The sequence below is a fragment of the Hevea brasiliensis genome, chromosome 7, assembly GCF_030052815.1.
Source record: "Hevea brasiliensis isolate MT/VB/25A 57/8 chromosome 7, ASM3005281v1, whole genome shotgun sequence".
Taxonomy (NCBI): domain Eukaryota; kingdom Viridiplantae; phylum Streptophyta; class Magnoliopsida; order Malpighiales; family Euphorbiaceae; genus Hevea; species Hevea brasiliensis.
Genome location: NC_079499.1, coordinates 100,636,665 through 100,659,741, shown reverse-complemented (window position 1 = coordinate 100,659,741; position 23,077 = coordinate 100,636,665). Strand labels below are relative to the sequence as shown.

Below are 23,077 nucleotides of genomic sequence, written 5' to 3'. Positions count from 1 at the left end.
AACTTAATGGGTCTTAATTAATTCTAACTCCATGAAAGTAGGATTAGATTGATTAAGGCACTCTTTGTCTCACTCGAAAGGGTATTCAAAGGATTTAAGAATTAATCTCCTTAAAACCCGTAAGTTCCACAAGATTGGATAACCAATTTAAAATCCCAAAATAGCTCGAATATGAAATCCCGAACTCCGGAATCGCCTTTTCATAATTGTTAATTTTTAATTGAATTTAATTGCTTGCCATTTTAATTTTGCCATATTTCAACTTGCTTATTTCAAATTGATGCAATTTTAGTTTAATTAATACATTGTTGGATAGATTATTAATTTTGCACATATAGATTTCATACTCAAATACCCATCAATTTATTACTTTAATTTCAAGAATAGTTCAATTTAGTCAACTTTTTATATCAAAAATTCAATCATTAACACAACTCCTCGTGGGAACGATATTTTTTCTATATTACTTGTACGACCCATGCACTTGCGGTTGGGCCACATCAAGTTTTTGGCGCCGTTGCCGGGGAGTTGTTTGTTTAAGATTGAATTCTTGATTATTTTAGTTGTTTATAGTTTTATCTTTGTTATCTTTTCATTTTTGTGTTTGTTTGTTCTTTTTCAGGTACTTTTAATCTTTTATGAGAAGAGCTAGAAGCACAAGTGACACATCCTTATTGTTCAATCCTGAAATTGAGAAATTTTGTAAGGCCAACAAGAAAGAAACCAGAAAAAGGAAAGAAGCATTGAGAGAAACTGAATTAGAAGCAGACATGGCTGATGAAAGAATTAGAATTGGTGGCGGTAATGCTGGAAATGATGGAAACAATGAAAATGTAGCCCAAGGTGAAGAAGTTGTTAATGCTAATGTGCCTAGGGGAAGTATGATGGATCAAGCTTTTCCTCGTTTTGATGACTTGAGAGAGAGCATAGCAAGACCAAGGATTGATGCAAATAGTTACAAGATGGATTTTGGAGTTCTTCAAATGATTCAAAATTCTCAATTTGGAGGACATCCTTCTAAAAATCCACACACACATCTGAAGAAATTTGCTATGATCTGTGATATGCAAAAACAACCTGGAGTGTCTGATGATGCAGCAAGATTGAAGCTATTCCCATTCTCTTTGAAAGATAGAGCATTGGATTGGCTTGATTCTTTACCTCACAACTCCATCACAAATTGGGAGCAACTCACCGATGCATTTCTTGCACAATATTTTCCACCTGGAAAAACTTAAGAATTAAGGAATCAAATGACAGCTTTTAGACCAAGAGAAGATGAAACTCTCTATGAGTCATGGATGAGATGGAAGGAATTAGAGAGACAATGCCCACATCATGCCATTCCAAAATGGATGATAAACCAGAATTTTTACACAAATGTCACTCCTGCTATCAGAGGAATCATTGATGCTCAAACAGGAGGAGAATTTATTATGAAGCATGAAGATGAAGCTTATGAGCTATTGGAGAAAATTGCAAAGAATACTCATCTTTGGAGTAGTCCAAGAGGACCAGCTCCAACTCAAAAAAGGCAAGCTGCTGGAATGTATGATCTTGATCCGTTCAACATGATTAATGCAAAGTTTGATGCACTTACAAATGTCATGGCTAAGAAGATGGAAGATTTAAGTATGTTGGTTAGTTCATCATCATCATCTGGAAGTTCACAACAAGTTGCTTATGCAGAAGGAACTACCAGCTGTGGAGTAGACTATGGAGAGCAAGCAGCATATGTTGGTAACTATGGAAACAAACAAATGGGGAATCCTTACTCTCAAACCTATAATCCAACATGGAGGAATCATCCCAACTTTTCATGGGGAAATCAGCAAAGTCAAGTTTCAAATCAGAATTTTCAACCACAACAGCAACAAGGAATCCCATATCAGCAAAATAGGCAACCATTGCCTAATTTTCAGCAGAAAAATATGAACCCTCCACCAAAACAGCAAGAACAAAGTTCCACCACAGAAGCTTTATTACAACAGATTCTTGCTAACCAAAATAAGCATGATGAGGAGATGAGAGAGATGAAAGCAAGGCTAGAACAGATGCAAACACATAACAGAATGCTGGAAAATCAGATTGCACAACAAGCATCTTCCTCAGGTACCAAGTCTTTTGGAAAACTTCCAAGTCAACCAGAAAACCCAAGAGAGCAGTGTCAAGCTATTACTTTAAGAAGTGGGAAAGTTGTAAATAATGAGAAGAGTGAAAAAAATGAGAAAAGTGAAAATAGTGAGAAGAGAGAAAATGAGAAAGAAATTGATGAGAGTGAAAAACAAGAAAGTGAAAAACAAGAGAGTGCAGAAAAATGTAAAGAGAATATTGAAGAGAAGGAAGAAAAGTATATACCTCCAGAGCCCTACAAGCCACAACTTCCCTTTCCAAAGAGATTTCAAAAAGCCAAGCTTGATAAGCAATTTGGAAAGTTCTTAGAGGTTTTGAAGAAGCTTTACATCAATGTGCCTTTTGTTGATGCTCTTTCACAACTGCCCTCTTATGCAAAATTCTTAAAAGAAATTCTCTCAAACAAAAGGAAACTTGAAGACCATGAAACTGTAGCCTTAACTGAGGAATGTAGTGCTATCCTCCAAAGGAAACTTCCTCCAAAGCTCAAGGATCCAGGGAGTTTTTCAATTCCATGCCACATTGGGGAATCATGTTCTACAAAAGCTTTATGTGATTTAGGGGCTAGTGTTAGCCTCATGCCCCTCTCCACTTATGAGAAGCTCAATATGGGAGATCTTAAGCCAACCCACATTTCTCTTCAGTTAGCTGACAGATCAATTAAGTATCCTGAAGGGATTTTGGAGAATGTGCCTTTGAAGGTTGGGAAGTTCTATATACCTGTTGATTTTGTCATCTTGGACATGGAGGAGGATTCTAATATTCCAATTATCTTGGGAAGACCCTTTCTAACTACAGCAGGAGCATTAATTGATGTTAAGGGAGAAAAATTGACTCTTAGAGTTGGTGAAGATCAGTTAGTTTTCAATATTAATAACACTATGAAGAAGCATCATTCTGAAGCTGATACTTGCTTGAGAGTTGATATCATTGATGAGCTGGTTGAATAACACTTCAGAAAAAGATATCAAGAAGATCCACTTGAAAATTGTTTGGTTCATGGAGGAGGCATAGACTATGACAACCCTCATGTGGCTGCATATGCTCAACATTTAGAGGGAAGTCCACCATTCATTTCTGCTCCAGTTTTTCAACTTACACAAAAGGAAATAGTTGAATCTAAGAAACCATCATTCAAGGAAGAAGATGCACCTAAGGTAGAACTTAAGCAACTTCCTTCTCAACTCAGGTATGAATTTCTTGGCACTAATAACACTTATCCAGTAATTGTAAATGCAAACTTAAGTACTTTAGAGGCTGATAAGTTGTTAAGAGTGTTGAGGCAATTCAGGAAAGTTTTAGGATACACCATAGATGACATTAAGAGAATAAGCCCACACTTTTGCATGCACAGAATTATTTTGGAAGAAAATTGTAAGCCATCTATTGAACATCAGAGGAGGTTGAACCCAAATATGAAAGAAGTTGTTAAAAAAGAAATTTTGAAGTTGCTAGATGCAGGGATCATATATCCTATCTCAGACAGTACTTGGGTGAGCCCAGTACATGTTGTCCCAAAAAAGGGTGAAATGACAGTGGTCAAAAATGAAAATAATGAATTAATTCCCACCAGAACAGTGACTAGTTGGCGAATGTGCATAGATTACAGAAAATTAAATATAGCCACTAGAAAAGATCATTTTCCACTTCCCTTCATTGATCAGATGTTAGAAAGACTGGCTAGGCATTCTTATTTTTGCTATTTAGATGGATACTCAGGTTTTTTTCAAATCCCTATCCATCCAAATGATCAAGAGAAAACCACTTTCACTTGTCCATATGGAACCTTTGCTTATAGGAGGATGCCATTTGGGTTGTGTAATGCACCAGCCACTTTTCAAAGGTGCATGATGGCAATCTTCTCAGACTTCATTGAGGATATAATGGAGGTCTTTATGGACGATTTTTCTGTTTATGGATCTTCATTTGACATATGTTTGGCTAACATTTCTAAAGTTTTGCAGCGATGTGCGGATACTGACCTTGTGTTAAATTGGGAAAAGTGTCATTTCATGGTTTAGGAAGGGATAGTGCTTGGACATTTGGTGTCTAACAGAGGAATAGAGGTTGATAAAGCCAAGGTTTAAGTGATAGAGAAGATGGCTCCTCCTACCAATGTCAAGGGAATTCGAAGTTTTCTAGGACATGCCGGGTTCTACAGACGCTTTATCAAGGATTTTTCTAAAATAGCTAAACCTTTGTCTACTTTGTTAAGTCATGACATACCATTTGTATTTGACCAAGAGTGTTTGGATGCCTTTTGCAGGTTGAAGCAAGCTCTTATCACTGCACCAATCATGCAACCACCTGATTGGAGCCTACCTTTTGAAATTATGTGTGATGCTAGCAACTATGCAATTGGAGCTGTTCTTGGTCAAAGAAAGGACAAAAAGGCATATGCTATTTATTATACTAGTAGAACACTGGATGAGGCTCAAACAAATTATGCAACAACTGAAAAGGAATTTTTAGCAATTGTCTTTGCATTGGAAAAGTTTAGAACTTACATTATTGACTCAAACGTGGTTATATTTTCAGATCATGCAGCCATCAGGTATTTGCTCCGTAAAGAGGAGGCTAAACCTAGACTCATTAGGTGGATTCTGATGCTACAAGAGTTTGATTTGGAGATTAGAGAGAAGAAGGGGGCTGAAAATGTAGTTGCTGATAATCTTAGTAGGCTGAAATTTGATGATGAAGAGATGGATGAAGTCCCTATTGATGAGTTTTTCTTGGATGAACAACTTTTCTCTCTTGTTGCTAAATTACCTTGGTATGCAGACTTTGTGAATTATCTATCTTGTAGAGTTTTACCTCTAGGAATGACATGGCAACAAAAGAAAAAGTTTTTGCATGAGGCAAAATTCTATAGATGGGATGATCCTTTACTCTTTAGGAGATGTTGTGATGGTATAATTAGAAGATGTATTCCTGATGAGGAGACACAGAGTATTATGCATCATTGCTATGCTTCTGATTATGGAGGACATTTTGGAATCTCTAAAACAGCTAGCAAAATTTTGCAAGCTGGTTTCTTTTGGCCAAATCTTTTTAAGGATGTGAGGAAATTTGTGTTAGAATGTGATAAATGCCAAAGGAGTGGAAATTTGTCAAAAAGAGATCAAATGCCCCTAAATGGTATTCTTGAAGTAGAATTATTCGATGTTTGGGGAATAGATTTTATGGGCCCATTTCCTCCTTCATATGGTAATAGATACATCCTAGTTGGAGTTGACTATGTGTCAAAGTGGGTGGAAGCTATTGCAACTCCAACTAATGATGCTAGAGTGGTAGTGAAATTCTTGAAGAAATTTGTCTTGAGTAGATTCGGAGCTCCTAGGGCTGTAATTAGTGATGGTGGTTCCCATTTTTGTAATAAGCAATTTGAGAGCTTAATGAGAAAGTATGGTGTAGTGCACAAGATAGCTACCCCATACCATCCTCAAACTTCAGGATAAGTTGAAATTTCTAACAGAGAACTCAAGCATATTTTGGAGAAAACAGTGAACAATTCTCGAAAAGATTGGTCTATCAAACTAGATGATGCTTTATGGGCATATAGGACTGCTTACAAAACTCCTATAGGAACTACTCCATTTAGGTTGGTGTATGGTAAGTCTTGTCATTTACCTGTGGAGCTAGAACATAGAGCATATTGGGCCATTCAGACCTTGAATTTTGATCTTAAGCAAGCTGGTGAAAAGAGACTATTGTTGTAATGGCCCGGCCCACTAGTGATATTGTCCGCTCTGGGCTGAAGCCCTCACGGTTTTAAAACGCGTCAATAGGGGTTACGAACTGTCAACTTATGAACCCAGCATCTCTCCCATGTTTTGTCGATGTGGGATTTGCCTAGTGTGTTACAATCCACCCCCCTTATGGGACTCAGCGTCCTCGCTGAGGTTTGCCCCACCATCGCTCAAGGTTGCACGCGGAGCGCTCTGATACCACTAAATGTAATGGCCCGGCCCACTAGTGATATTGTCCGCTCTAGGATGAAGCCCTCACGGTTTTAAAACGCGTCAATAGGGGTTACGAACTGTCAACTTATGAAACCAGCATCTCTCCCGTGTTTTGTCGATGTGAGATTTGCCTAGGGTGTTACAATTGCAACTCAATGAGCTTGAAGAACTGAGGATGGATGCTTATGAAAGTGCCCGTATTTACAAAGAAAGAACTAAAGTTTGGCATGATAAGCATCTTAGGAAAAAGGAATTCAAAGAGGGTGATTCAGTTTTGTTGTTCAACTCAAGATTGAAATTGTTCCCTGGAAAACTTAAATCAAGGTGGACTGGTCCATACAGAGTTTAAACTGGAGACCCAATAAAAGGAGCAAGCTGTTACAAGCTCTCCAATCCCTCACCTCTTTTCAGTGAAATACATGAAAAGTCCAGCTAAAGACTATAAATTAGCCCTCTTGGGAGGCATCCCAAGTCCTTTTATTTTGCTTTTGCTGATTTACTTTTACTTTCATTGCTTTTGTTTTTATCTTAAATCTTCCCAAATTCAATTTTTGACATTGTTGAATTTTGTCCCTTGTAGATGTATTTCAATGAAGAAAGGCTGGTGAACTGCTGGGGAGTAACCCTTAACTGATATTTTATTCTTCATCACTCCCAAAAATTGATTGATTTTTGCTGCATAACCAGTGCAGGTCTGCTACCTAGTTTATGCAAAGAGGAAGAAGAAATTCTGCAGCAAAGAGGGTGTCTGCAGCAGATGACTTATGTTCTTGGTGAGGTTGGGTGTGTAACTTTTAAGTATATGTGCTTTTAATGTTAATATGGTGATAAGTGGGTCATCTTTGTAGTTTTGAGTTTATTTGAGGTGTGAGATTTAAGATGGACATGCTGCATTTTCTTGGCATGACTTGGGGAGTTCATCATTTGTAGATAAATGCAACTTTATGCAGATTTTATTGAGTTTTAATATGCTAAATGTTGATTTGCAGAATTTGAGTCAAAATGGCATGGGTCACAAATGCCTTTTATGCAGGATTCACTTTTACAAGCATGAGTGATGTAATTTTGATGGATTTTGTATATATTGATGTGTTTTTGGTGACAATTTCTCATGATTTATGCTTCATAGAATTATATTTCTTCATTCTAGGGTATTTCTAACACTTGAAAATCATTTTCAATTGTTCTCTCAATCTTGTTGAATTGTGCATAAGTAACTGCATAGCTTATGCAATCCTGCATAACCAAAATTCCTCCTCTGTTGCAAACTGCATAAGATAGTGCATAGCTTATGCAACTCTGCATAGCCACATTTTGTCAAATTTCAAACCTGCCGAGAAGTGCATAAGCAAGGTGCATAACTTATGCACTTCTGCATGACTTCAAATCTTGCATTTTCTCTCTCCACCGAAATCTGCATAAGGGGAGTGCATAACTTATGCACTACCGCATGACCAAACTCTCCAAAAATCAAAACATGCCGAGAGGTGCATTAGCAGGGTGCATAACTTATGCACTTCTGCATGACTTCAAATCTTGCATTTTCTCTCTCTGCCGAGACCTGCATAAGAGGAGTGCATGACTTATGCACAACTGCATAACCACCAACCCCAAATTCCAAAACCTGCCGAGAGGTGCATAAGCAGAGTGCATGACTTATGCACTTCTGCATAACCACAAACCCTGAAAATCAAAACCCACCGAAAAGTGCATAAGCAGAGTGCATAGCTTATGCACAACTGCATGACCACATTTTCCAAACACCAAAATCTGCCGAGACCTGCATAAGCAGAGTGCATGACTTATGCACTTTTGCATGACCTATTTCTCTGAAATCCAAAACAAGCCGAAGCTTGCATAAGTTAGTGCATAAGCTATGCACTCTTGCATAATCAGTTTTTCACCCAACGAACCATGCATAAGAGGGTGCATAAGTTATGCACAACTCACTTTTCACTTATGTAGTTTTTACACAAACCCTGTTCAAATAAAAATTTCTTTTCGGCAACCATTTTTTCCCACCTCCACTTCCCGACTTTTCTATTCACGACGTCCTTCCACTTCTATTTCTCCCGGCATTTTCCCTCTTATTCTTCTCCACTCATCTTTCCGCCGCATTAACCCTAGTTACCATCTACATCTTTCATCCTCTCCCTCTCCTCCTCCATCCTCACTATCGGGAACCAATGGAGTCGCCTCCCCATTCCCCTCAAACTTCTCCTCTCCAAGTTTCGCCATTGTCAATGCGACCTCCCAACCCCGATTCTCCTTCACTAGAGACACCTCCACCACCTCCCGCAACCACCTACAAGCGGAAAATTAGGTAGAAATCTACGCGACCCATTGCTTCTGTACCTCCTCTATCAAAGCGTAAAGAACCACCCACCCCATTTTCAGAACCACCACCCAAAAACCCCAAAACTTCAGCCTCCACACAAGCCAAATCACCCTCTTCCAGCAAAAAGCAAACGTCAGCAGCCTCACTGGTATCAAAACTACCTTGGCCTCTTCCTGATGCAGTTCAAAAGGCAGCCTTTAAGAGACTTAAGGAAAGAAGGGTGCAACCCACTAGGTATATTTCTATAGATTCTCTACAGTCACTTGGTTTATTTGACAATGTGGTTGCCTATCTTGATGGTATGGGTTGGATGGAATTTGTGCACAAGCAAGAAATTGTTTATCCAGCTTTAGTTTTGGAATTTATTTCCTCATTCTCTGCCACCCTGAAATTGCATGATGTAGACTTTAAGCCAACTATGAAATTTAGATGTTTGGGGAAAAATAGAGAGTTATCATTGGATCAATTTTATAGCATTCTTAGTTTTGCAATTGATGGGCTATTTAGAGTGCCATATACAGGGGTAGAGGTAGCAAACAAGGGTATTTGGAATGCTGCTCAATTTTGGAGAATTATCACCAACCAACCTCAGACTTTTTCTGCTGGCAGATCAAAGACCTCTCAAATACTAGACCCTGCACTTAGGTTTATTCATAGGCTGATTGCTAGCACTATCTTGGGTAGAGGGACTAGTTCTGGTGCTGTGGGAAAATCTGAATTATTCATGTTATGGTGTGCTTTTCACAAGGTTAAGGTTTCTCCTGGTTACTTCTTTTGTGAGCATGTATTGCATATTGCCACTAAATCCATAGGTAACATTGTCTTGGGTGGGCTCATAACTGTAATAGCCAAGCATTTTGGTTTTAATCCTGAAGAGCACCCAATACCAGCACTTGTAGACACCTTATATTTTGATGCTACACACCTATCCAAAATAGGATTCAACCTGCCACATTCTGACATTGCACAACCAGCAACAGAAACTGAACCCATTGCACAACCAGAAGCCCAACCTGTCCCATCAGTCCCACAAAGACTCTCTCGAACCTATCCCACCCCTCAATCGCACAGACACCCCTCACGCATAGCCCAAACCTCCTACAGCTGAACCCTCCTCATCCACAGTCCCTCTTGCATTCAACACTAAAGCCTTATTCACCTATCTTGAAAGGCTTAGTGATGATATATACTTTGTGGATAGGAAGCTTGACACTAGTCTTGATACCCTCAAGGATCGTCATGATCACCTATTTGACCTTGTCATGGAAACTAGAGATAAGCAGAAAGAATTGAAGGAGATGATGAAGCAGCTCATGATCTTTTTGGGAATGCCACCTCCACCTCCATCACCTCCTCCAGCACCATCATTTCGACAGCAACCAGCAGCTACCAGCCCCTTAGCAACATCTTTGGACAAGGGCAAAACAATAGAACTAGATTAGTTTCTGTTTTACTTTTATTCAAACTTGTAGGACCTTTTCTTTGTAAATATGTTCAAACAATTGTAGTTTGTTTTGAATTATGTTTGTTTGTTTTGAATTAGTTTGTTTTGAATTCTGTTTTTTTTTTTTAAGTTTTATTGGATAGCTATTACATTAGTTTTCTTTGATTTTCATTGCACTTATTGCCCTTTTTGTGCATATTTGTCCATACTCTGTCTATATTTGCATGCTTCTACTGGTGGTTGCACATTTGTCTTTGCTCAGCATCATGCAGCAGCTTTTGAATATACTGCACAGGCTGTGAATTCCCTTATGCAAATATTTTGCATAGCCTGTGCAGCCCTTTATGCCACTTATGCAGAATCGCATGTGCCGTAATCCCTTATGCAAATGTCTGCGCATAGCCCGTGACCCTTATTGCCACTCATGCAGAACCGCACGGCTTATGCACCCTACATATGCACCTGTTCTGGACACCACTTTATTATGCATAACTTGTGCAGCTACTTATGCATTCCCATTATCTCTTGAATTCTCATCTGCTCTATACCAGGTAACCTTTTCTTTTTGCTCTTAACATTTCACAATTCCTGGTAATTACTATTTGCTTTGAGTTTTGAAAATGCATTGCTTGAGACATTGAGGGCAATGTCTAATTTTGAGTTTGGGGGTACACATTTTGATTTTTGCTTCATTTTTCACATTTTGAGTATAAGAGCATCTCATCCCATTCCATTTACATATATTGTAAATATTTTACATATACATCCTTACATACATATACATAACACATTTACACACACATTATACATCACTTAGAAATTGTACACATTGCACACAAATAGACAAATAGATTTCCTCGATTTAGTTAATGCATTACTCATTTTTAGGAATCATGCATCATGCATTAAAATCTTTTGCCAAATCCCTTGAGCATTGAAAAGTTACCTATGAGAGTGATTTGACTTACCTTTAGTTGGGTTTGTGGATTGAAAGTTTCCTAAGAGGTGCAAGGTTTTGAAGTGTCTATCCCTTGCCTATATCTTCTTAGCCAAAAAGCCACCCAACTAGTCCTTTAGAGATTGGAATGTTTAGAGGGAGTTATTGGATATAAGGTAGTCAAATGATGTCTCACCAATCCTAGAACAAATTTTCTAAACCTTTCAAGGCGAAATACCAGCTTGTACTTGAAAAGAGAGATGATTAGGCATTCTTTGATTTAAACCTTCTCATTTTAAGCCTTTGCTTCTTTTCCTAATTAAATTGACCCTTGAAAACCCCTTTGAGCCTTTTTGTCCCTAATTTTCCTTAAAACCCTTATTACTACCTAGCCAATGAACCAAACACTCCAACCCTTTTCATGAGAATAATTATTTACAACATTAGGTACATATATATATAAAAAAAAAAAAATAAAATAAAAGAAAAGAAAAAAAATACAATAAAAGGAAGAAGAAATGCTTGTCATCTTGTAAAAGTGCTAGTATATGTGCTTTTCACCATTGCCATTCAAAATGAAAGAAATCCACCCAAAGTATTAAAAGAAATGAGTTTGGGGGTGGCAAATTTTAGGGACAATCATCAAAAGAAAATGCAAGATATAAGTTTAAAGAATCAAAATGTCCCTCCATTTTTATGTGTTTGGTAAACTATGCTAGCACTTGACAATCCTCATTGTGTATTTCTCTCCCCCATATATATATATATATATATATATATATATATATATATATATATATATATATATATATATATATATATATATATATATATAATAAAATAAGAAGTGTACCTTATGTTTCAAAAATTGAAAATATTCTCATGCTTTGAATCCTTTTTACCCATCTTTCTTCTTAGCCTTATTTTGAACCCTAAGGCCTCATTACATCCCTAAAAAGACCTTTGATCTCTTGATAGTATTTGCTACATTAGTGGAGATAGGAGTAGGGAATTTGCCTATGGGATTGGAAAAATTATCTATTCATTCATTCAATTCCATCATTCTATATAGAGACATTTTGGTTATTGATTGTCCTAGAATTCCTTTTAAGCATGACTCTCTCTTTTGATTGGTTGGTTTGGGATTTTGAATGATAATTGACTTGATGGCTAAGCGGTGAAAGCTTGGATAAGCATTAAATTCTTTGCATTTTGAAGGATGGGTATATGGATTGCTGGTATAGCTGAAGGTGTGTTAAGTTACTTTAATAGGTGATTTTCATAGCTCTTTGGATAAGGCACCCCTAAAAAATTTTTGCATCACATTTTAAAGCTTGCTTGAGGACAAGCAAAATCTTGAGTTTGGGGGTATTTGATGCATACATTTTGCATAGTCATTTAGGTCTAATTTCATAGCCATTTTATTTTATTATTAGTCATTTTTAGCCAATTTCATTAGTTATTTAGTTAGTTTTTCATAGTTGTCAATTTTGCATTAATTTGTAATTTTTACTTTGTTTTGTAGGAAAAATGGTGTTTTTGAAGGACTGAAGAGAAATTTTGCCATTAAGGAGTGACTTCTACAGCCAAAGATGTCAAAAACAAGTTTTCAAGCTGAAATATGTATTGACCAAATTGTGCATAACTTGCCACATAAGCTATGCAGATCTGCATAAGGAGAAAAATCACTGTTCTAATACCTACCGAATGGTGCATAAGGAGAGTGCATGGCTTATGCAGATTCACGCCTCCCTTATGCACTCTCACGGAATTGTGCATAACCTATGCGCCAAGTCATGCAGTTTCGCATAAGTGAACCAGAAACAGCCGAAAATTGCATAAGGGACTGCATAACTTATGCAGTCCACTTATGCAGTCCCACAAAGGTTTCATTAATGAGCTGGCAGAAGGTTCCCTCAGAAAATTCCTCCTAGAACACACCATTTTAGGGCTCCATGTCAGAAAATGCTATAAATAGTCCCATTTCCCATTTTAGAAAGGGGAGCAGAAAAGGAAAGGAAGAGGAGCAAAAAGGGGCAGCTGAAGAGTCACTTTCACCTTCCACATCATTTTCAATCAAGATTTGCAGATTTCTTTCTTTCCTTATATTTTTCCTACACTTCTAGTGTTTAGTTTCTTGTTCCTTAGCTTAGATTAAAGCTTTATTTCCATTTAAACTCAATATATCTTGTAAGCATTATGGATAGTGAGTAGTTTTATCTTGATTCTGGAGTAAGGATTGTAATATTTGAGATATTTTGTGGATTTTGATTGGGTAATCCATATTTTGTGGTCTTAATGAGTTTTATTCATTTATTGTGTGTTTAATGACATGCTTAGTGTAGAATCCCATTAAGTGATGTTCTTAATCCATGGTTGAAGCACCGAAAGGAGAAGGCCTTGTGATAGATAATCAAGAAATTGGACTTAATTAACTTAAATCTAGAAATAGACTAAGGATTAAGAGGATTCACAGATTAATTAAAGAACTTAATGGGTCTTAATTAATTCTAACTCCACGAAAGTAGGATTAGATTGATTAAGGCACTCTTTGTCTCACTCGAAAGGGTATTCAAAGGATTTAAGAATTAATCTCCTTAAAACCCGTAAGTTCCACAAGATTGGATAACCAATTTAAAATCCCAAAATAGCTCGAATATGAAATCCCGAACTCTGAAATCGCATTTTCATAATTGTTAATTTTTAATTGAATTTAATTGCTTGCTATTTTAATTTTGTCATATTTCAACTTGCTTATTTCAAATTGATGCAATTTTAGTTTAATTAATACATTGTTGGATAGATTATTAATTTTGCACATATAGATTTCATACTCAAATACCCATCAATTTATTACTTTAATTTCAAGAATAGTTCAATTTAGTCAACTTTTTATATCAAACATTCAATCATTAACACAACTCCTCGTGGGAACGATATCTTTTCTATATTATTTGTACGACCCGTGCACTTGCGGTTGGATCACAATAAAAGGGCTTTTCCTCACTTTTTTTTTTGTTTCTTTCTTTCGTACTACCCATGAGGGTGGATGGGAAGGACTGCTTCCTATTCAAAAATTGTGGAATGCACGTCAATGACGAGCATGATAGCAACTCATTATATGTGACTCACAACTCATAAATGAAAGTAGCAAAGATAATAAAGACAAGGAAAAATTAAGAAAGGAAAGTGAAATCTTGTGGTTATCTTTGAATCTTTTCGCTTTGCCTAGCTGGCGTATGGCTAATTGGCTACGATGAGTGAACCCTTTTGTGGATCGGGTCATGTCAATTGTACTAGGTAACATGCTTTCCTTTCCTTCAATTATCTCAAAATCAGCTCTACATTTCACATATGGAAAAAGAAAAAATTTCTTAGGTACACCACGTGGCTGCATGTGAATCAAATTATTTAAATATTATTTATAATTTAAATATAATTATAAGTTAAATTAAATAAATTTTTTTTTCATGATCAAATTAACAAAGAAGAACCACTAAATATTTATTTAATATTAAATTAATTTTTTTTATTTTTTAATTTCTCCTAATAAGTTTCTTTGAGCTAGCGTTGTTACAATGCTGAAATTATAGTATATTAAAATGAAAAAATATATTTTTTAAAAAGATTCTATTTGACATTGATTTTCTAAAAAAAATAAATTAATTACAACTTCCCTTTTTTCAACAGTCAAAAGAAAATCATTGTATTGATGTTGTAATGCTAATTCGACAATGGGAAAAGAAAGAAAACAAATCCAAATATGCACCAGACTTTACCAATGGAGAAGTTTTCATTTCCCTTCTTATGTGATTGTAAGTTGTACCAAATTGTCAAATGCTGGTTGTGGTTGTACAGTAGGAATTCTTTGACCAATTAAATTGTCGGTCTTCAAAATTTTAAAATCTCACATTTGAGTCTTTAAATTAATAATAATAAGAAAATGTATATATGAGTCTTGACAGTATGGTAAAAGTAACCGATTTAAAAATGAAAAACTCGGGTAGTGTGTTATATCAATAATTGAAAAATTCTTTTCTAGATTAAGTTTATTATGAACATAAAATATAAATATGTGAGACTCATTTACATTCTATACTAGGGTCTATGATGAATACGATTTAGTTCGGTAAGAAAAATTCACCAACCTTCAGCAATCTATCCGATTTTTCTTTTTTATTCTTATTTAGAATAATTTATTCATTATAAATTTAAAATGCAATATGGTGAAATTTATTTATCAAATATATAAATCTCATATATTTATATTTTGGATAGATAGTAAAATAAGTCTAGGTAAAAATTGTTTAAAATAAATGAATTTCTAATATTATAGTGAGACTCATTTATTAAATGCATTAATACCAAATATAATTTTTTAATAGACATAAATGGGATACAAACATTTGATAATTCTCTTAAGATTTTAAAAGTATACGATGGTTATAAGTACTGATTAGAATTATTTTTTCTAATATTATATTTAATTGACTTATAAAATATTATTTTTTAATAAAAATAAGATTACTTTCTGTTACATTTTCTCTAATTTTCTGTCAATCCAAACAGCTAGTTGGGTTTTCCCCTCAAGATCAATTTATTGCATGGCCGACAATATATAGGAAGAGTTTTGTGGTGACAAGGCATTCCAATTGTGATGAAAAAACACGTTTCTTCAAACTAATTAATCATTGAGGGACGAAAGCGACTGGTACAAGGAATGTCATTTATTTTTTATCAGTTTGATGCTTAATATTTTTTTATTAGTAAATATTATTTAAATTATTAATTACCATTAAATAATGATAATACGGTTAACATCACATTGACATAACGACACATTAATATTATATCTATGATATTTTTTTAAATGTCAAAGTCATTTTTTTTAAATGTCAAAGTCATGTGTATACGTCATTTAATAATAATTAATAATTTAGATCACCTTCAATAATAAAAAAAAATATAATATCAAATTAATAAAAATTAAATTATAATTTCTTATGTATCAAAGTGCTTAAACACGCATAGTATTCTTTTTATTGTCTTTTGGTTTTCTTCTTTTAAATATGATCAAAGTCTCACTTATTTAGCACCTAAATTCTCTGCTTTTAATAAATTTAACTTGGTTGGTCAGGTTTGCCTTGGTGAATTGGGTCATTCAAACATAAGCCTAAATTGCTCTGCATTTATAATAATAATAATAATAATAATAATAATAATAATAATAATCATTTGACTTGTTTTTTTATTTATTTGTGTGATATATGGTCAATAAAAACAGTCATGTCATAATAAATATTAAAATCTTAATTTTAAAAAGAAAAAATTAGTTAATTAAATTTATTTATTTATAATAATATATATAATTTACTGTATATTAAATTAAAAAAAATTAATTATAAAAAAATTATATTTAAATTCAATTTATTATAAATATAAGATATAATATTAAGCTCCTCAACAATAATTGCCCATAACATCTGTGTCTGCCTCTCCATTCGATAAATTAAAATATAAGCGAAATTTACTACTTATATGATACTAGACAAAAAAAATCTTTTAAATTTTAAATGTTTTTGCCGATTTAGATGAATATAAACTCGAAATTTTAAGGATAAATTACTTTTTTTATATATCATAATCAATATACAAATTTTTATATTTTAAAAATAAACTAAAATATTTTTATAATTTGATTTTATTATATGCTTATGTATATTCATCTATTTTTCTTAACTTTTATTATTATTAAAATATGTAAATTTAAATATTAATTATAGTACAACACATAGATAAAAAAAAGTAATTAATCCGAATATTAATAAAAAAAATGCATTAAAAATATCTAATTATGTCTCCAAAGAAACTTGATTAATTAATTAATTATAATTAATGCCAATCAATGAGATTAAATATCCTGTATAATGAAAAATAATATATGTAAATTTAAATATTAATTATAGTACAACACATAGATAAAAAAAAGTAATTAATCCGAATATTAATAAAAAAAATGCATTAAAAATATCTAATTATGTCTCCAAAGAAACTTGATTAATTAATTAATTATAATTAATGCCAATCAATGAGATTAAATATCCTGTATAATGAAAAATAATATATATATATATATATATATATATATATATATATATATATATATATATATATATATATATATATATATATATATATATATATTTATTTATTTCACTGATGGTGATTGAAATACAAACACCATCCCCTGGTTAGCTGATTATATAAGGGGGGAGGGGGCACTTGCAAATGGCAGTGAAGCAAAACAAAATTAAAGATGTCGGTAGTCACCATAACCTTACTCCCTCCACAATGGCTTTCCATTCTTGCAGTCTTTCTTCTTCCAATTCTCACTTTGCTTCTCTTCAGAGGCAAAGACGACAACAAAAAGAAACGACTCAAGATCCCTCCAGGACCTCGACAGCTTCCCCTCATTGGCAATCTTCACCAATTGAGTAGCCAACCTTACGTCGATTTTTGGAAAATGGCCAAGAAATATGGCCCTGTCATGCAACTTCAACTCGGTAGATGCCCTACTGTTGTACTCTCCAGCACTGAAACCTCCAAGGAACTCATGAAAGACCGAGATGTTGAGTGCTGTAGCCGCCCACTATCAGTAGGTCCAGGACAATTGTCTTATAACTTCTTGGATGTTGCATTTTCTCCATACTCAGATTACTGGAAAGAATTGCGTAAGCTCTTCATTTTTGAGCTTCTTAGCATGAGAAGAGTGCAGACGTTTTGGTATGCAAGGGAGGAGCAAATGGACAAGTTGATTGAAATCTTGGATGGTTCTTGTCCAAACCCAGTTAATCTCACTGAGAAAGTGTTCAACATGATGGATGGGATCATCGGTACAATTGCATTTGGAAGGACTACTTATGCTCAGCAAGAGTTCAGGGATGGTTTTGTGAAGGTGCTGGCTGCAACCATGGACATGTTGGATAGCTTCCACGCAGAGAATTTCTTCCCAGTTGTTGGAAGATTTATTGATTCTTTGACAGGGGCTCTTGCTAAGAGGCAGCAGACATTTGCCGACGTCGATCGCTACTTCGAGAAGGTTATTGAACAACATCTTGATCCTAATAGGCCTAAACCAGAAACTGAAGACATTGTTGACGTGTTGATTGGGTTGATGAAGGACGAGAGTGCCTCTTTCAAAATCACCAAGGATCACCTGAAGGCTATTCTCATGGTAAGATCAATCCCCTGTTAAATATTCTTAATTTTCTCCTGATAAAATTTTGAGGATGTGAAGTTTCTTAGCAAAAAAGTGGAGACAAAGGGTAAGAAATTCAATTCCAATTAAAATGGGACAATAATAATTATATTAAATTAATTTATTAATAATGTCATCTTGAAAGTGAAATAGATTTTTTTTTTTAACTTATAAATTATGATTGCTTGCAACTCATTTGCCGATCTCGGGCTGATATTGAGAAATAATAATTTCTTTGTAGAACGTCTTTGTGGGTGGAATCTATACAAGTGCAGTGACAATAACATGGGCATTCTCAGAGCTGCTCAAGAACCCAAAACTGATGAAGAGGGCACAAGAAGAAGTGAGAAGAGCTGTTGGTCCGAATAAGAGAAGAGTAGAAGGAAAAGAGGTGGAGAAGATCAAATACATTGATTGCATAGTAAAAGAAACATTTAGGAAGCATCCACCAGTTCCACTACTATTTCCACACTTCAGCATGAAGCATTGCAAGATTGGTGGATATGATATTCTCCCAGGAACAACAATTTACGTCAACGCCTGGGGCATGGGAAAAGATCCTACCATCTGGGACAATCCTGAAGAGTTTTTCCCAGACAGATTTTTGAACAGTGAAGTTGATTACAGAGGGTCTCACTTTGAGTTGGTACCATTTGGAGCTGGTTGCAGGATTTGCCCTGGTTTGGCTATGGGCACCACTGCTGTGAAGTACATATTCTCAAATCTTTTGTATGGATGGGACTATGAGATGCCTAGAGGACAGAAGTTTGAGGACTTCCCTCTGATTGAGGAAGGTGGCCTGACAGTCCACAACAAGCAGGATATCATGGTCATTCCTAAAAAACACAAATGGGATTGATTGATTTTGCTTAATTAATCATCCTGCTACCAAAAAATTACCTCTGCTTGCCATATATTCTCCGTATTCTCTTCTGCATTAATAAAATGGAATGAAGTTTTTGTACTTCCCTCTGCTTCAGAACCTAGACTAGCTACAAATTATCCCCTCTGCTACTAAAACTTAGCTCTTCTTTATTTTCCCTTCTGCAATGATAGAATAGTGCTTTACTGTTTTAATTTTCAACACATGTATCTTGTCCTTTGCTTCATGTTACTGATTATAAGGTAGTAATAAAATGGTGTTCTTCAGCAGACTAAAGGCCTCATCTCTTCATCTCTATCTCTCATCTGCATCTTCTCTTCTATACTGAATTTTATTGCCTATATAAATTTATAACAGGATTGTGTTGCAGGCACTCCTTGAGAACCTCCAAGGTACATATTAGGCCAGCTCCTGGAGGATGATGATCCATTTTTCTCAAGTGGACCACCTCCAAAATCTGGACTTGGAGAGGACTGGATTGATAGATGCCTCCTATATGTGGGAAAAATTCTTCTATGAAAACAACGCTTGTTTTCACATCATTAATCAATATACATAAATTTCAACAATTAATGCCAATTGACAATACTAGTATTCTTTTTTTTTTTTTTTTTTAACTGAGACAATACTAGTATTCTAGTAGAATTTTTGTCTCCAAGACATATGCCCAGCTGCCTATGCTATGCTCTACATTAAATATCGTAATCCAAGTCAAGTTGAACAGTGCTTTTCTTGTACTATGTATAATGTAATTAGGCCTATATTATCATATTAATTAATTTGATCAGAAAATAATTAGAAAAAATAAATGAAATGAATAATATTGAGTGTAAATTTCTCCATATACTTAGTATAAGTTATTTTCGTTGTGTAATTTATAATTATTATTAAACTTACAAATTTTTTAAATAAAAAAATTAAAAATATTGACATAAAAAATAAAGAAAATCTGAAACCACTTTAGCTTAAAATTTTAATCCCACACTCAAACTCACAATTAACCACACTTTAAATGAAATTGTGAGTTTAGCCTATAAAATGAAAGCCAACCACACTTTTAAATGCCTACTTTAATTTTCATTTATTAAAATTGAATGTGTATGCCTATAGATTAAAAAGAATGATTAAAGATATTTAAATAATTTTATGCAAAATTTATAAAAATGTTTTCAATTTATGCAATGGACTCAAATTAATCAAAATTAAAAATTATATAATATTTTACTATTAATCAAAATACATTTAGCATCTGTTTGATATTACCCTTAAATCTGCTTTTAAGAAAAATATTATTTTAAATATACTAATTAGAAAATATAAAAAAAATAATATTAATTTTGATAAGTTTTAATTATAAAAATACTAAAACAATAAAATAATTTTTCCTATTTTTTTTAATATTATCTAAAATTATACTTTTTCCTTGAAAAATAATTTTAGTCCTCCAATTTTAATGCTGATAGATACTTAGTTTTTTTTTTTTTTAAGTTTTTATTGTCCCCTCTTTTCCCTTTCCCCTCTTATCTTTTGTAACACCCCAAAATTTTAAATTTTATTATTTTATGAGCATTTTTGGTATTTTAATTTTATTTAAATTTTAGGAATTTTTTTTGAGATTTTTCGGATTTTAAAAAATCGGGTTCGATTTTTCGAAAATATAAACTTTGATGATTTTTAAAAATTAATTTAAAGACCACGTGGAAAAACTAAAAATATATTTGGAATCTACGTATTTTTCTGAGTTTTCTGGAATTTTTTCGGAATTTTTGGACCTCGTTTTCGGTCCCGAGGCAGAGTAAAAATTCAAAATTTTGTATCCTGAATCGGACCGGCCGAATCGAACCGGACCGGATCGGACCGGTCGAATCGGACCGGCCTTTTCTTTTTCTTCCTTCTTCCTCCCGCGCGTGTCGACCTCTCTCCCTTCTCTCTCTCTTTTCTCTCTCCTCCCTCCTCCCCTTACCGCGCCGCTGCCTCCCCTGCCTTCCCACCTCGTCGGCGCCTCACCTCGGTCCTCCCCCACGGCCGGCCGCCGCCTGGAACGCCGGAAAACGGCATCTGAAGAGACGTGCAGCGCGCTTGACGTTTCAACTTCCCGGCCCAAATCCGGCCGATCCGGCCACCAATTGGACCGGGTCTTGTGTCTAAAATCATCTACTCGATGAGAGCTTTCCATAGACACCAAGAACACCGAAATCCATCAAGCGGTTTGTCCAGTTTTTGCCCGGGAAGTTTTAGCCCATTTTGACTTTCGGGCTAGATTTCTCACAAACCGTGAATCCCACGAGAAAACCAAGAGTACCAGAGCGCTCCACTCGTCGAGAGCTTCGCGGCGACATAAATTTCAAATTTTTCTGACACCGTTTTTCAGTGGGTCTCACGGAACTTCGCAGTGTCTTTTCGAGCATTAAATGAGCTTAGAAAATTCTGAAAAATTTATGTACTAACCCTCGTGTTGTGGGCTTCGTGTAGGTATCCTCAAGTCGCGGAAATTCGACAGTTGGCCGGGTCTGTGAATCTCCGGCCAGACAGACCCGTTACCGGAAAAGTCTCCGAATTGGACCAAGGTTTTGGCTACCGCCCATTGTCAGATGTCCCGAGCGTGTCCCCGAAGTCGGAATCGGCAAAGGTAAACCCGAACCTTGCTTTTTCGTAATTTTCTAGTGCTTAAATAGGATTAAAAATCCATAAAATATTTGTGGTAGCTCAGAAAATTATGATTCTTGTTGCAATAGCCTAGTAATATTGGTAAGGACCGCGGGGCAAAGTTTTAGAATTTTTAGAGCTTGTTTGGATAGTTTTTGCAAAAATGATCAATTATAAGGACAAAATTGAAATTTTACATATTGTGATAGATGACTGATTTGATGGGCCCAGGAGAGGCTGTGTGATGTGATTGAGTTGTGGATATATGGATTGTGAATATAGAAGTGTGTTTTGAGCCATTTTGCAGGTTGGGTAGGTCCTAAGTATAGGGGAGACTCTGCCGGATTTTCGGCACGACTTAGGACGTATTTGGTCTTTTCTTGATTGTATTGAGTCATTTATATTAAATAATTGTAATGTAATTGTCGTGAGCCGATGACCTTCTTCCTCCGCTCACCGCCACAAGAATTGATTGTTAAGTCTGTGAGTAAAATATTAATTTTAATTGTAATTTCACTATTATTATATGTTCAAGTATGCCCATGCATCACTTATATGCATATATTTAAGTAGTTAAACTCTAGGCACGATTTATGTTGCATTGATAACTGTTAAAGTGCCATGGATGTTGTTGTGGTAATTTGGAGCAGTGTGCGTGCGTTGGCGTGCGTGTGATGTGGTGTGGACTATGGATAGGACGGGTAGTCACGGCTTGAGTTCTTCGCTGGGACCCGATCCTTCGAGGGGTAGTCACGGCTTGAGTTCTTCGCTGGGACCCTCGATTTGGTTTATTAAGCGAAAGTCCAGCTTGAGTTCTTCGCTGGCACCAGGTTGGATTTAAGAGAGTCAGATAGGATCAGCTCCCATATATTATGACTGATACTACAGGGTGTGTGAGTGCTCCAAATTACCTTTTTGATGTTATGATGTGAAAATGTTGTTGATGTTGCATTTCACTCTACAGGGTGCATTAGTTTTAGATAGTTATAGAGATTATGGTTAAAATTGATATTTTACTCTCTGAGTCGAACGCTCACTCCTGTTCAATATTTTTCCAGGCCACAGGAGGATATTTTTGAGGTTAACCTGCTTCCTTTCCTCGCAGGTTGTTTATCAATGTTTGTGTAATTTTATTAACTCCTAGAATTTCCGCATGTGTTAGAAGTATTTATTTGATTTTGGTCTGTAATATTATTATCATGTTGGACCTGTAAACATATAATGATATGCCTGTTTGATGGATTGGATGAGGGAGCTGAGCTCCCATTTATTTTATCTTTGATGAGTATGTGGAGGGTGAGTGAGCTCCCAATTGATGATATATTTTGTTTATAGGTCGGGTGAGCCAAAAACTCCCCGTTGAAAGGTCCACTTTATGGCCGGACTCCGTCCGGTTGATTTCTTGATATTGGGCCCAAATGGGCCTTAGAGTTGGATTAATGAATAGTTAGGCTTACTACGGGCCTCGGAGGCTTT

The 23,077-nt window shown here is 35.2% G+C and overlaps 1 protein-coding gene and 1 non-coding gene across 2 annotated transcripts; one reads left to right on the top strand and one right to left on the bottom strand.

The window, feature by feature from the left end:
* Positions 1-1,237: 1,237 nt before the first annotated feature.
* Positions 1,238-1,345, bottom strand: LOC131181733 (small nucleolar RNA R71). Its single transcript, XR_009150212.1, has one exon. It is a non-coding gene; the product is annotated as a small nucleolar RNA R71 (small nucleolar RNA).
* A 15,769-nt stretch (positions 1,346-17,114) lies between these two features.
* Positions 17,115-19,231, top strand: LOC131181578 (2-methylbutanal oxime monooxygenase-like). The gene is made up of 2 exons (XM_058150312.1): positions 17,115-18,048; positions 18,314-19,231. Exons 1-2 carry the CDS (start codon positions 17,131-17,133, stop codon positions 18,929-18,931), a joined length of 1,536 nt encoding a protein of 511 aa, XP_058006295.1. The 5' UTR covers positions 17,115-17,130; the 3' UTR covers positions 18,932-19,231.
* Positions 19,232-23,077: the final 3,846 nt, after the last annotated feature.

Coding starts and splice junctions, on each gene's coding strand:
- LOC131181578 (XM_058150312.1), top strand. CDS start 17,131: ATGTCGGTAGTCACCATAACCTTACTCCCTCCACAATGGCTTTCCATT. Junction 18,049..18,313: donor ACCTGAAGGCTATTCTCATG/GTAAGATCAATC, acceptor ATTTCTTTGTAG/AACGTCTTTGTGGGTGGAAT.